General features: G+C 46.9%; 1 protein-coding gene across 1 annotated transcript in view; it reads left to right on the forward strand.

Annotated features, from left to right (window-relative positions):
• The first annotated feature begins 2,211 nt into the window (after positions 1-2,211).
• DNMT3L (DNA methyltransferase 3 like) overlaps positions 2,212-12,480 on the forward strand; it is a 31,002-nt gene continuing 20,733 nt past the window's right edge. The window contains exons 1-7 of the mRNA XM_004384859.1: positions 2,212-2,230; positions 5,799-5,942; positions 6,500-6,589; positions 6,813-6,857; positions 7,868-7,947; positions 8,028-8,140; positions 9,232-9,403. Coding sequence (XP_004384916.1) covers positions 2,212-2,230; positions 5,799-5,942; positions 6,500-6,589; positions 6,813-6,857; positions 7,868-7,947; positions 8,028-8,140; positions 9,232-9,403 — 663 coding nt within the window. The remainder of the gene's footprint in view (positions 2,231-5,798; positions 5,943-6,499; positions 6,590-6,812; positions 6,858-7,867; positions 7,948-8,027; positions 8,141-9,231; positions 9,404-12,480) is intronic.

Raw genomic sequence — 12,480 nt, forward strand, 5'->3', positions numbered from 1 at the left:
CCAGGGGAGGTGTTGGCTGAAAATGTCAATTTGGAGATCACCAGGCTGTCGAGGTTGTTTAAAGTTCTGAAGCTGAATAAGATCACCAAGAAGTGACTGTAGATAGAAAAGGAAAGCCATTTCTTTGGTCACTCCACCATGTGAGGTTGGAGAAGGAGGAGGAACAAGGAGGCACCACGAGTAAGATGGACGATGACTGGGAGGGAGCATGTCCTGGATGCCACTTCCAGAAAGTGTTCCAAGGACATGAGCGTGCTCAACTGTGTCTCAAAGGTCAAGTAACGTGAGGACTGAGCACCGGCCTTCGGGGCCCAGCAACTTGCATCTTTACAAGGCCTCCAGGGGATTCTTCTGGGCAATAACATTCGAGAAGCACCACACTGGAAGAGTGGTAGGGAAGGAGCAGGTGTATGAGTTTCGCAGGGCTGTCGTAACAAAGCACTACAAAGCAGGTGGCTTGCGAGAACAGAAAAGTATTGTCTCACCGTTTTGGAGCTGGAAGTCTGGCATCCAGGACGAGGTCACCCTCTACCCTACAAGCCTGGAAAAGGGGGCTGGAGTGTTTGAGGAACACCACCGTCTCAGCTCCTGGTTTTGCTCTTGCTCACCCCTTGGCGTGAGCCCAAGATGCCCATGTTGGGGTCTCCAAGGGCTTTCTCCACCCTGCCCCAGCCCTCCCACATCTGCCCTTTTCCAGACCACAGCCCAATGTGGGGGCTTCCCATCTGGCCAGGGGCTTCCCATCCACTTGCGACCTTCAGTGTCCTCTACCTTGCCAGGCCTTTTGCTCAGAACCGAGGGGTCAGGCCAGCATGGGGCCAAGAGGACAGTCCCCTCCCCGGACGTGCCTCCTCTGGACGTACACCTGGCCAGCACTGGGGTTTGTGGCGGGAACTCCCATTAACAAAGGAATTACAAACAAGCAACAAAAAAAGCAGGTGCCTCAAGAGTCAGGAAATGCGGACGAGGAAGGCTGGGCACTAAACGCAAAGGAGAAATCACTCCAGGGCAGCTGTGGGCACTGGTGGGGACCTTCCCCACAGAGGACGCTCAGCACCCGGCACAGAGCACAGGGGACCACCAGGGGAGGGTCCCGAAGCAGACACTGGTGCCTGACCTAGAGGGGCCGGGAGAGAGCCTGCCCGTTGCTGTCAAGGGCTGGGGACCAGAAATGTAAATTGATGCAGGAGGCTTGGGGGAACCTGTTGCCCCAGACCGCACTGGGCCAAGGTGCTGAGTCAGCAGCAGGACCCAGGCACCAGCTGGGAGGCGAACCTGGGCCTGGCTGAGCCATGGACACGGGCTCCTGGGGCAGTGCTAGTTTAACTGACACCCTCCCCCTCTGTTAAGACCTCTGCACACAGATGAGGAGCCTGTGCTGGGGGGCTTCCATGCTTGAAGCCCACCAGGCAGCCAGGGCCTCCTTGGTCTACACCTGCCCTTCCTCTAACCCCCACCTCCACTTGACCCCGGGCTCCGCAGCCTCTTCCCCTGCCCGGGCTTTTGCCCTTAGGGTTAGCGCCTGCTGTCTCTAGGGTGGAATCCTGGCTCAACTCAACGGATCTGCCACTCTGTTCTCACCCTTAGGACTTGGGAGGGGTCTCCCGCCCCACCCCCAAACCAAAAACCAAACCCATGGCCGTCAAGTTGATTCTGACTCATAGTGACCCTACAGGACAGAGTAGAATAGTCCCATAGAGTTTCCAAGAAGCAGCTGGTGGCTTTGAACTGCCAACCTTTCGGTTAGCAGCCAAGTTCTTAACCACTGTGCCACCAGGGCCTTCCTGCCTGCTTGAACACAGGTTGCAGTCCTGCCCGGTGGCCCACTTGGCCCGGAGGCTGTGCTTGCTCTTTGTCCTCAGCTGAAGGCCCACCCCAGTGGTCAGCAGATGCTGGCTGGATGGACAACGACGTGACCAGATCTCTCTCAGCCACCTGTCCCTGCCACGGGCACAGGAAGCAGGACCAGGAAGTAAGTACACGAAGGTTGAAAGGCAGGACAGATGCAGGGGAGGCATTCAACAGGCTGTTGTGCAGAAAACAGGTAGGTGACTCCTGGGTCAGAGGGCATCTGATAGCATGCCATTCCAGTTGTCCTGAGTCTGCCCCTTATAGCCCTGCCCACTCATGGGCCCTGCTGGTCTCTGGTGGGCCAGCTCTTGAGCCTGAAGTTTGTGGACCCCATGTATGAGGCCAGCATTCTCTTGTGACATGGCCTTCCAGATGCACAGTGAGGCAGCATGACTCCACATCCCCCTGCCCCGCTGAGAGTGCAGAAAGAGAGAGGAGGTGTGGCCTGCTCGGTGGGAGGGAGTCTGCTGCAGGATTAGGTGTCAGGTGAAAGCAGGGAAACCACCAAAGTGTCCACTAACAGTGGATGGTTAGAAACACCTCCGTGGATGGCTCCCAGGAGAAAGGTGTGGCAGCCGTGCACCGACCTGGACAGGTGTCTGTGATTCGTTGTTAAGACGAGGAAAGCAAGTCAAAGTTCAATATGTACAGAGTGATCCAAACATTGTGAAGAGAAAAAAGAAGAGAAGAAAATCTCTCCATTTGGAAGGATACCTAACAGGTGTGAGCCCTGGGGCAGTAAGAAGGGGGTTTCCTGTTTAATCCGCCCACTTAATATGGTCTGAAAGTTAATAATATACATATATTCATTTCTATATTAAAAATAGGAAGTAAAACATAATGGAAAAATAGCAGTCACAATACCAACCCAAACATCAGATAATTAAAAATAAAGATAATGAGAAAACTACAGTGCCCATGTTTTTTTTAAAAAAAAGATGAACTAGAAAGATATACCATACTCCTGGATTGAAAATCTTAATTGCATTTTTAAAAGTTAGTTCTCCCTTAATTAATCTATAAATTTAATGTGTTTCTAATCAAATTACCAAAAGGATTTTTCCAGAACTTGATTCTAATGTTCTTTTTGAAGATGAATGAACAAGGTGAGATTTTTTTAAGGCTATCCTGCCACACCAGACACTTAAATACACTATAAAGCTACAATAAGTGTAACAGAAAGTCTGATTCAAAAACAGACAGATCACTGGGGTAAAAGCCAAAGCTCAGAGAGCAAGGCAATTGCTCCTAAGAATTCATCATGTGATAAATACATCATTCTGAATATAGGGGGGAATCGATAGATTATTCAATAAATGGTCTTTGGACAGCTAGCTCATCATTTGCAAACATCATAACAAATACAAAAAAGTTCCAGCTGAAGTAAAGCTATAAGTAGAAAAAATGAAATAAAATACTAGAAGAAAATAAAGGGGAATGTTTATATCATCCTGGAGGAAGAGGGGAACTTTTAAACTATGATACAAGAAGTGTAAACCATAAAAGAAAAGGTTAAAAGACTGATTTAATAATGCAAAGTGTTTGTATATAAAATACAAAAATGAGGATAACAAGCTGGAGAATATTTGCAACTTATACATGAGGGTTATGTAAGAGTTAAACTCTTTAATATATAAAGAGTGCTTTCAAATCAATAAGAAAAAGATATCTATGAGTTAAAAAGAAAGAAAAAGAACTTGTACACCAGTGTTCATTGAAGCAATACTCACAGCAGTAGCCAAAATGTGAAAACAACCCAAGTGTCAGCAACAGATGAATGGATAAACAAAATGTGGTATACCCAAACAATAAGAATTATTCAGTCATAAAGAGAAATGAAGTCCTGATACATGCAACAACTTTGAAAACATTAGAGTGAAAGAAGTCAGACAGAAAAAGACAAATCTTGTATGATCTCACTTATATGAAGTATCTAGAATAGGCAAATGCATAGAGATCAAAGTTTATCAGTGGTTACCAAGTGTGGAAGGGAAAGGGGGAGTCATTGCTTAGGGGGCACTGAGTTTCTGTAAATGGTGATGGAATAATTTGGAAACATTTAGTGGCTATGGTTGTACAACATGATGAACATAAATCAATGTCACTGAATTGTACCTGTAAAAAAAAGGTGAATTGTCAAATGTTTTGTTATATATATGTTCACCACAGTAAAACAATTTTTCAAAAAGAAAGTAATAGAGAGGAGAAACCTAATTTTCATAAGTTTTATTCCACAACTCAATAGCATCAGGAGCTGTATCTCCTTTGTGCCTTTTGAATATTGCATTACAAAGCTGTATAATCTATACACAAATAATAAAACTGACACTTCATGGAACACAATTTTATACCTAGTGTTTATAACGTAACTTAAAGGGAATACTGTTTGCCTAAATGGGTTTGGGGGAAGTGGTGGGTGAAATAAATTAAGCAAACCTGTTATTGCCAGAGTTCTTGGGGACTTTACTGCAGTGATGGAAATTGTATGTCTCCAAGCAGGGTACTCAGACAAATTTGACCAGGCAGCCTGGTTCTCACCGCTCACCTGTGCCTGAGCCAGATTGGGATCCAGATTGGGTGCTATCAAAGGCAGGTAATTCTATGATGGGTATTTTAATGAACCTCATTTAGCAGGAGGGAAGACACAGCAGTCCCTCGTTTTAGCCAGGAGAGGGGGATGTTTGGTTATGTTTGTAGGTGGCACGGTCACCTCGGGGATTTTTTTGTACTTACTTTCTCTCACTCCATCAAGGTCACAGAGTGTCCTTATTTGATGTCGGTGATTGGTGAAAGGTTTATGACCCACAGGAAAACACCAACACTCAGCGAGTGAGGGACCAGCCACCTCTAGCAGCACCAGCTCACATGGTCCACACTTTATTCAGAGTTCCTCAGTTGTTGCCTCTTGTCCTTGCTCTGTCCCAGGGTCCCAGCCAGGACACCACATCACATGTAGTTGTCAAGCCTCCTCAGGCTCCTCTGGGCTGTGACAGTTTCTCTCAGACTTTTTGTTTTGATGACCTTGACAGTTTTGAGGAGCCAGTCAGGTATACTGTAGAGCTTCCTTCTGTTGGGGTTTGTTCGATGTTTTTCTCATCACTAGACTGGGGTTATGGGTTTGGGAAGGACGATCAGAGAGGTGAAGTGCCCCTATCATCTCATCATATCCAGGGTTCATGCCATCAGCATGACTGTCACTGTGGATGTTGACCCTGACCATATGGCTGAGGTGTGTTTGTCAGGTTTCTCTGCAGTAAACTGACTTTCCCCGTTCTGCTCCATCCCCCCCAGCGCCTCCTCCCCATTCCACCACATCTATCCTCACCCAGAACGACCCCTTCACTGAGCTCCCCAACTTCTACCTCCACCTAACACTGAGTGTGACCTTCTCCCCATTCCACCCCAAATTCCCTAGGCACTGAGTGTTCCCTTGCACCCTTCTCCTTGACCCCCCCACCCCAAATTCCCACTCCAGCGGAATCCGGCACTGAGCTTTCTAAGCCCCTACTCACATTAAACCCACTCCCTCACCACCCCTACCTTAGCCCTGAGCGGTTCTCCCCTGCCCTGAGTGCCCCCAGAGCCTCTCACCCCATCCCCCTACTACCACATGGGTGCCTCTTCTCCCCCTGCCCCACCCCCGCTGAGTGCCTCTCCTGTCCCCTCCTCCTCGGCCCGCCACCTCTACCCCAGCCCTGAGCTCTTCACCATTGAGCTCTCTAACTCCCACCCTGCCCTGAACGCCCCTCACTGAATCCCTGGACGCCCACCTCCACTCCCCACTCTGAGCGCCGCCCCCGCCCCCTTCCCCGCCCCCGCTTCCCCCGCGTTAGCGCCCACGCACCTCCAAAACTGCGCCCCACCCAAGTGCTCCTGTCTGCCCACCCCAGACGTCCCTGGGCCTTCTGGCCTGGACCGCTTTCCTTGTGGTCCTTCCCGCTTTCTAGGAGGCGCTGTCCCCTGTCCCATGGCCCTGCCTTCCCCGGGGTCCCTGAGCCTGGAGCCGCTGGAGGGCCCTGACCCGGAGCCCAACTCCGCCAGTGGTCTGGACAGCCTGGAAGAGGAGCAGTGGGGACCTACCTGTGACATCCGTGAGCCCATTTTCCCTAGCCATCCCTGCCTTTGAGGGGAAGGGCATGGGGGGGGGAATGTCATCTCAGTAGGTTCTTTGCTGAGGACTCAGTGACACTGTAAGATGTGGGCATATGTGTTGCCACTGAGTGGGCCTCAGCTGCAGGAGAATGCAAGGGCTGCGGTGAACTCCACCCCTCCTGAGCCCCCTCTCCTCCCCTTTGTGGGGACACTGTGGCAGGGCCTGGGTGGGCAGGAAGTGATGGGATCAGCAGCAAGCCTCACACAGGGGTCCCATGCACCCCTCCCACCACTGACTCCCCCAGCCTTCTTCCTGCCCCTCATCCATGGAGTCGGGAGGGGTGGGCATCACAGTGGGAGCCATGCCAGGGTAGGGGCTGAGCTGGGTACTGTCTGCTGAGTCCCTCAGCTAGGGTGCACCAAGCTCCCAGACAGAAGCTGACAGGTCATTTTCTTCCTCTGTGTGTATCCTGTATCCGTGTCCCACATGGCGCCCGGGGCGGTTGTCCTGCGTGGCCCCCATCATTGTGGCTTGTTGACCCCTGGCCCTGACCAGTGCTGGACCTGGAGGGAGAGCAGAGCATGGATGTGATCCTGGTGGGCTCCAGCGAGCTGTCGTGTCCTCCGTCACTTCAGCCCAGCAGAGGTGGGTTCCCCACTTCTCAGACCCCCATGCAAGATGTTGGACCTGCCTGGGCAAAGTCTAGAGCTTCAGGCTTCTGGACTATTCTATGTCATTCAGGCATCCTGGGCAGGAAGGGTTGGATTAGATCCTACAGTTCTTGGGACTTAAGATGATATGCTGGTAATGGTCACTTCTTGGGAAACAGGAGGAAGAACGAAGGTGCTCTTCTCATTTTCTTTTCTAGATCTTATTGCATATGAAGTCAGGGTCAAGCAGCGACACATAGAAGGTGAGCGGTTACCCACTAGCCTATGACCAGGCAAGTGGGAATATTGGCTTCAGCGTCAACACACAGTCATCCCTAGAAGAAGGCAGCAGATACCCCTGGTACTCTGCTTGTATCCCCTCTGTCTATCCCAGGCTTCCCACGGCTTCATTCAAGCATGTGATCCAATGGTTGTTAGTATGTTTACAGAGTTTTGCAACCATCACCACGGCCTAATTTGAGAACATTTTTATCACCCCAAAAAGAAACCCTATGCCCATTAACAATCACACCCTTCTCTCTACCTCTCCTCCTTCAACCCTCCACCACCACCACTAGTTGCCATCAGATTGACTCTGACTCATGGTGACCCCATGTGTGTCAGAGTAGAACTGAGCTCCATAGGGTTTTCATTGGCTGATATTTCAGAAGTAAATCACCAGGCCTTTCTTCTGAGGTGCTACTGGGTGGACTCGAACTTCCAACCTTCTAGTTAGCAACCTAGGCAACCACTAGTCTACTCTCTCTCTATGGATTTGCCCATTCTGGATCCCTTGCACTTCCACTTGAATTTTAGGATCAGCTTAATTTCTGCAAAAGAGTTAGCTGGGATTTTCATAGGGTTTAGTAGATCAATTTGGGGAGTACTGCTATTTTAATATTGTTTTCTGATCCATGAACATGGTATGTCTTCCATCTATTTAGATTTTTAGCATGTTTGTAGTTTTCAGTGCACACTTCCTTGGTTAAATCTATTTCTAAATAAGGTCCCTGGGTGGTGCAAATGATTAAGCACTCAATTACTAGCTGAAAGGTTGGTGGTTTAAACCCACTCAGACGCGTCTCAGAAGACAGGCCTGGTGATCTATTTCCAAATGGTCACAGACTTGAAAACTCTATGGAGCAGTTCTACTCTGCACACATGGGGTTGCCATGAGTCAGAATCACTCAGTAACAACTAACAACAATTCTTAAGTATGTTATTCTTTTTGATGACGTTGTAATATGCATTGCACTTTGAATGTTCATGTTAGACATCTGCATCTGCTGTGGGAGTTTCCAGGTCTGGACAGAGCATCCTCTGTTTGAGGGAGGAATGTGCGCTCCATGTAAGGTAAGCAGGAGGCACGGTGGCTTCATTATGGCCTCCAAGCAAAGAGGGGTGCAGCCAGTCATGCTTTCCTCTTTGCCCAGGGCAAGTTCCTGGACTCTGTCTTCTTGTATGATGATGATGGATACCAGTCCTACTGCTCCATCTGCTGCTCGGGCGAGACCCTGCTCATCTGTGAAAACCCCGACTGCACCCGGTGAGGCTTGGGGCACCCACCCTCATCATTATGAAACCTCACACCCCACGGCTGACTCGACAGCACCTCACAAAAACAATGACAACAAACTTGTATGATTTTCCCCTCTGGTTCCAAAAGAAAAAACAAAAAAAACCAAACCAGTTGCCGTTAAGAGTAGACTCACAGCAACCCCATGTGTGTCAGAGTAGAACTGTGCTCCATACGGTTTTCAGTGGCTGATTTTTCAGAAGTAGATCATCAGGACTTTCTTCCTAGACACCTCTGGATGGGTTCAAACCACTAATCTTTCCTCCCATGGTCACAAGGTGGCTGGAGGGAGAGGAGCAAAAAACCCAGTGACCACAAATCTAGAAATCTCCCATCTTTCTCATTTACTGAGCCCAAGGTGTGGGAATTCTCTCCAAAAAAGAATGATTCGCTCCCAAGCATTCAATTTCCTTCTCAACTATTACACTGGGCACAGAGCTTGGACTTATGAGAAGTGAGGTAGCAAAGGGTTTGTATTTGTGATTATTTTTCTTCTTATTATCATTATCACCAAGACACAGCTGCTCCCTCAACATTATGAAGTCGAGTGATGGAAACCTCACACCCCACGGCCAGGGGATGAGCAAAGGGCATATTCATCCCTCGGTTATTACACACTAACCTGAGCCCCATCTGTGGTGCCTGCCACCTGGTGCCTGTCCCTTCTGCCTTTGGTCTTTCTAGGTCATTCTTGTATTTAGGGCTCCCCCATCTCCAAAATTCTGTCCCCCATCTGAGTGCTCCTGCATCCGGTTTTACTGGGAGTCCTTAAGCTGTTTCTGCAAGCTTCAGAGTTTGGGAGGGAAGACAGTGGTTTAAAGGATTTTTTGAAATCCACCATTGCCCATAAATCCTATCTCTTTGTCCCCCTGTGTCTTGGCTCCTATCACTCTAAGCTTCCTAGCACATGGGGACAGGCACTGATAGGCCAGCCTGGTCTTTTTAAATGAACCCTGAGTGGGATTTCTGTTGTTCACTCTAAAGCAAGAGGGAGCCCTGAGGTTTCATCGGTGACCAAAGAAACCCCATGTCAATAACTGTGGCTTTCTGTTTGAGTCTAGATGCTACTGTTTCGAGTGTGTCGATACGCTGGTCAGCCCTGGGACCTCGGGGAGAGTGCAAACCATGAGTAACTGGGTGTGCTTCCTGTGTCTGCCCTTCCCCAGAAACGGGCTGCTGCAGAGAAGGAAGAAATGGCGGGCACGGCTGAAGGCCTTCCAGGACCAGGAGGCGGTAAGGAGTGGGCAGCATTTGGTCTTACAGAACAGAGCAGAAGTGGAGCAGAAACTTCCTGCAACATTAATAGATCTAAAGGCACTGAGAAGAAATGCCTGGTGATCCACTTCTGAAAACCAGCCAATGGAAACCCTATGGATTAGAACAGTCTGATGCGCAACTGATCGTGGAGATGGTGCAGGACCAGCAGTGTTTTGTTCCATTGTGTATGGGGTCACCATGGGTCGGGGCTGACTCGACAGCACCTCACAAAAACAATGACAACAAACTTGTATGATTTTCCCCTCTGGTTCCAAAAGAAAAAACAAAAAAAACCAAACCAATTGCCGTTAAGAGTAGACTCACAGCAACCCCATGTGTGTCAGAGTAGAACTGTGCTCCATACGGTTTTCAGTGGCTGATTTTTCAGAAGTAGATCATCAGGACTTTCTTCCTAGACACCTCTGGATGGGTTCAAACCACTAATCTTAACCATTTATGCTTAACCATTTGTGCTATGCAGGGACCCCTTCCTTCTGGTTCCTAGTTGCAAAATGCTCATTTACTTTGATACACGATGACATTAAAGGCTTTTAAGTAAATGCTGTTTGTCATTCCACTCTGCAATCTGCTTTTAACAGTTACTTTGGCATGGCAGTTGCGTTTCTTACAAGCCTGGGAATGAGGCCCTTCTAGAGGTTGGCTGGCGAGTCCCTGTGTGTCCCTACATCCAGAAAATGGAAGCTTGTCTAAAGAAAGTCAAGGCAGCGGGGCAGAGCCAGCATCTCCTGGCCTAGCCAAGGCAGCAGCAGAGGCCTCCCATGGTCACGATCAGGAGCTAGCAGGAGCTGTGGGCCCATCAAAGTGTAGTGGGTTGAATTGTGCCCCTCAAAATGATATGTTCATGTCCTAATGGGTACCTGTGAAAGTGACCTTGTTTAGAAAGAGGGTCTTTGCAAATGTGATCAAGTTAAGGTTCTTGGGATGAGACCGTCCTGGATTTAGAGTGAATCCTAAATCCAGTGACTGACATCCTTGTAAGAGAAAGGAGAGGAGATTTGAGGCACAGAGACACACCCAAAGAAAGTGATGTGAAGATGGAGGCGGAGAATGGAATGATGCCTCTACAAGCCAAGGAACACTAGGAGCCACCAGAAGCTGGGATACACGCCTGGAATAGATCCTCCCTCAGAGCCTCTGAAGGAATCAACATGTCTGACACCCTAACCATGGACTCCCAGCCTCCAGAACCTTGAGACAATAAATTTCTGTCTTATAAGCCACCCAGTGGGTGGTACTTTGTGATGGCAGCAATGTGTTTATGCTCGAAAAGGTGCTCTTAAGGTACTTTTCTGAAAACAAGGTGACTTCCTTATAGACTGTCCTTCTCAGGTACACTAATGGCAGAAACTGTAAATCTCAGTGCAAGAAAGAACCCTATGCTTGAAAGCTGCAGGAGGAGCTTCACTTCAGAAGGGAATTAAACTATTAAGAAATGTTGTTAACAAATAAGGGGGACTAAAAAATGTAGTCAGATCTTTCCTATGGAGAGGAAGTTAAGGCGACATAAAGAAATAAAAGATTGGTTTAAACTTAGAAAAATAGGGGTTAATATTAAGGTAGCCACAAAGGAACCTAACAATTCTACACATCAAAATAAAAAACAAGAAAAACATAAAGACTCAGCAAATACAAAATCAACGACAATGAAAAAGATGAGGAGAAAATACATAAAGAAAAGCAACTCAGCACAGAAAATTAGGTGGAATGAAGAAAATGTCAACATCACACACAAAAAAAAAGACATCAAAATGACAGCACTAAACTCATACCTATCAATAATTACGTTGAATGTAAATGAACTAAATGCACCAATAAAGAGACAGAGAGTGGCAGAATGGATTAAAAAAACACGATCCGTCTATATGCTGCCTACAAGAGACACACCTTAGACTTAAAGACACAAACAAACTAAAACTCAAAGGATGAAAAAAAATATATCATGCAAACAACAATCAAAAAAGAGCAGAAGTGGCAATATTAATCTCTGACAAAATAGACTTCAAAGTAAAATTCACCACAAAGGATAAGAAAGGACACTATATAATGATGAAAGGGTCAATACACCAGGAGGACATAACCATAATAAGTATTTACGCACCCAATGACAGGGATCCGAAAGACATAAAACAAACTCTAACAGCACTGAAAGAGAGATAGACAGCTCCACAATAATAGTAGGAGACTTCAACACACCACTTTCAGTGAAGGACAGAACATCCAGAAAGAAGTTCAATAAAGACATGGAAGATCTAAATGCCACAATCAACCAACTTGATCTCATAGACATATACAGAACACTCTACCCAACAGCAGCCAAGTGTACTTTCTTTTCCAATGCACATGGAACATTCTCCAGAATAGACCACATATCAGGCCATAAAGCAAGCCTTAACAGAATCCAAAGCATTGAAATATTACAAAGCATCTTTTTCCCCCCATAAAGTCATAAAAGTAGAACTAAATAACAGAAAAAGCAAGGAAAAAAAAATCAAACACATGGAAATTGAACAACACCTTGCTCAAAAGCTACTGGGTTTTAGAAGAAATTACGGATGGAATAAAGAAATTCACAGAATCAAATGAGAATGAAAACACATCCTACCATAATCTTTGGGACACAGCGAAAGCAGTGCTTAGAGGTCAATTTATAGCAATAAATACACACATCCAAAAATAAGAAAGGGCCAAAATCAAAACATTAACCCTACTACTTGAACAAGTAGAAAGAGAGCAGCAAAAGAAGCCCTCAGGCATCAGATGAAAGCAAATGATAAAAATTAGAGCAGAATTAAAGGAAACAGAGAACAGAAAAACAATGGAAAGAATTAACAAGACCAAAAGCTGGTTCTTTGAAAAGATCAACAAAATTGATAAACCATTGACCAAACTGACAAAAGAAAAACAGGAGAGGAAGTACATAACCTGAATAGGAAATGAGATGGACGATATCACAACAGACCCAACTGAAATTAAAAGAATCATAACAGAATACTATGAAAAATTGTACTCTAACAAATTTGAAAACCTAGAGG

Source organism: Trichechus manatus, unplaced genomic scaffold, assembly GCF_000243295.1.
Source record: "Trichechus manatus latirostris isolate Lorelei unplaced genomic scaffold, TriManLat1.0 scaffold00128, whole genome shotgun sequence".
NCBI lineage: Eukaryota > Metazoa > Chordata > Mammalia > Sirenia > Trichechidae > Trichechus > Trichechus manatus.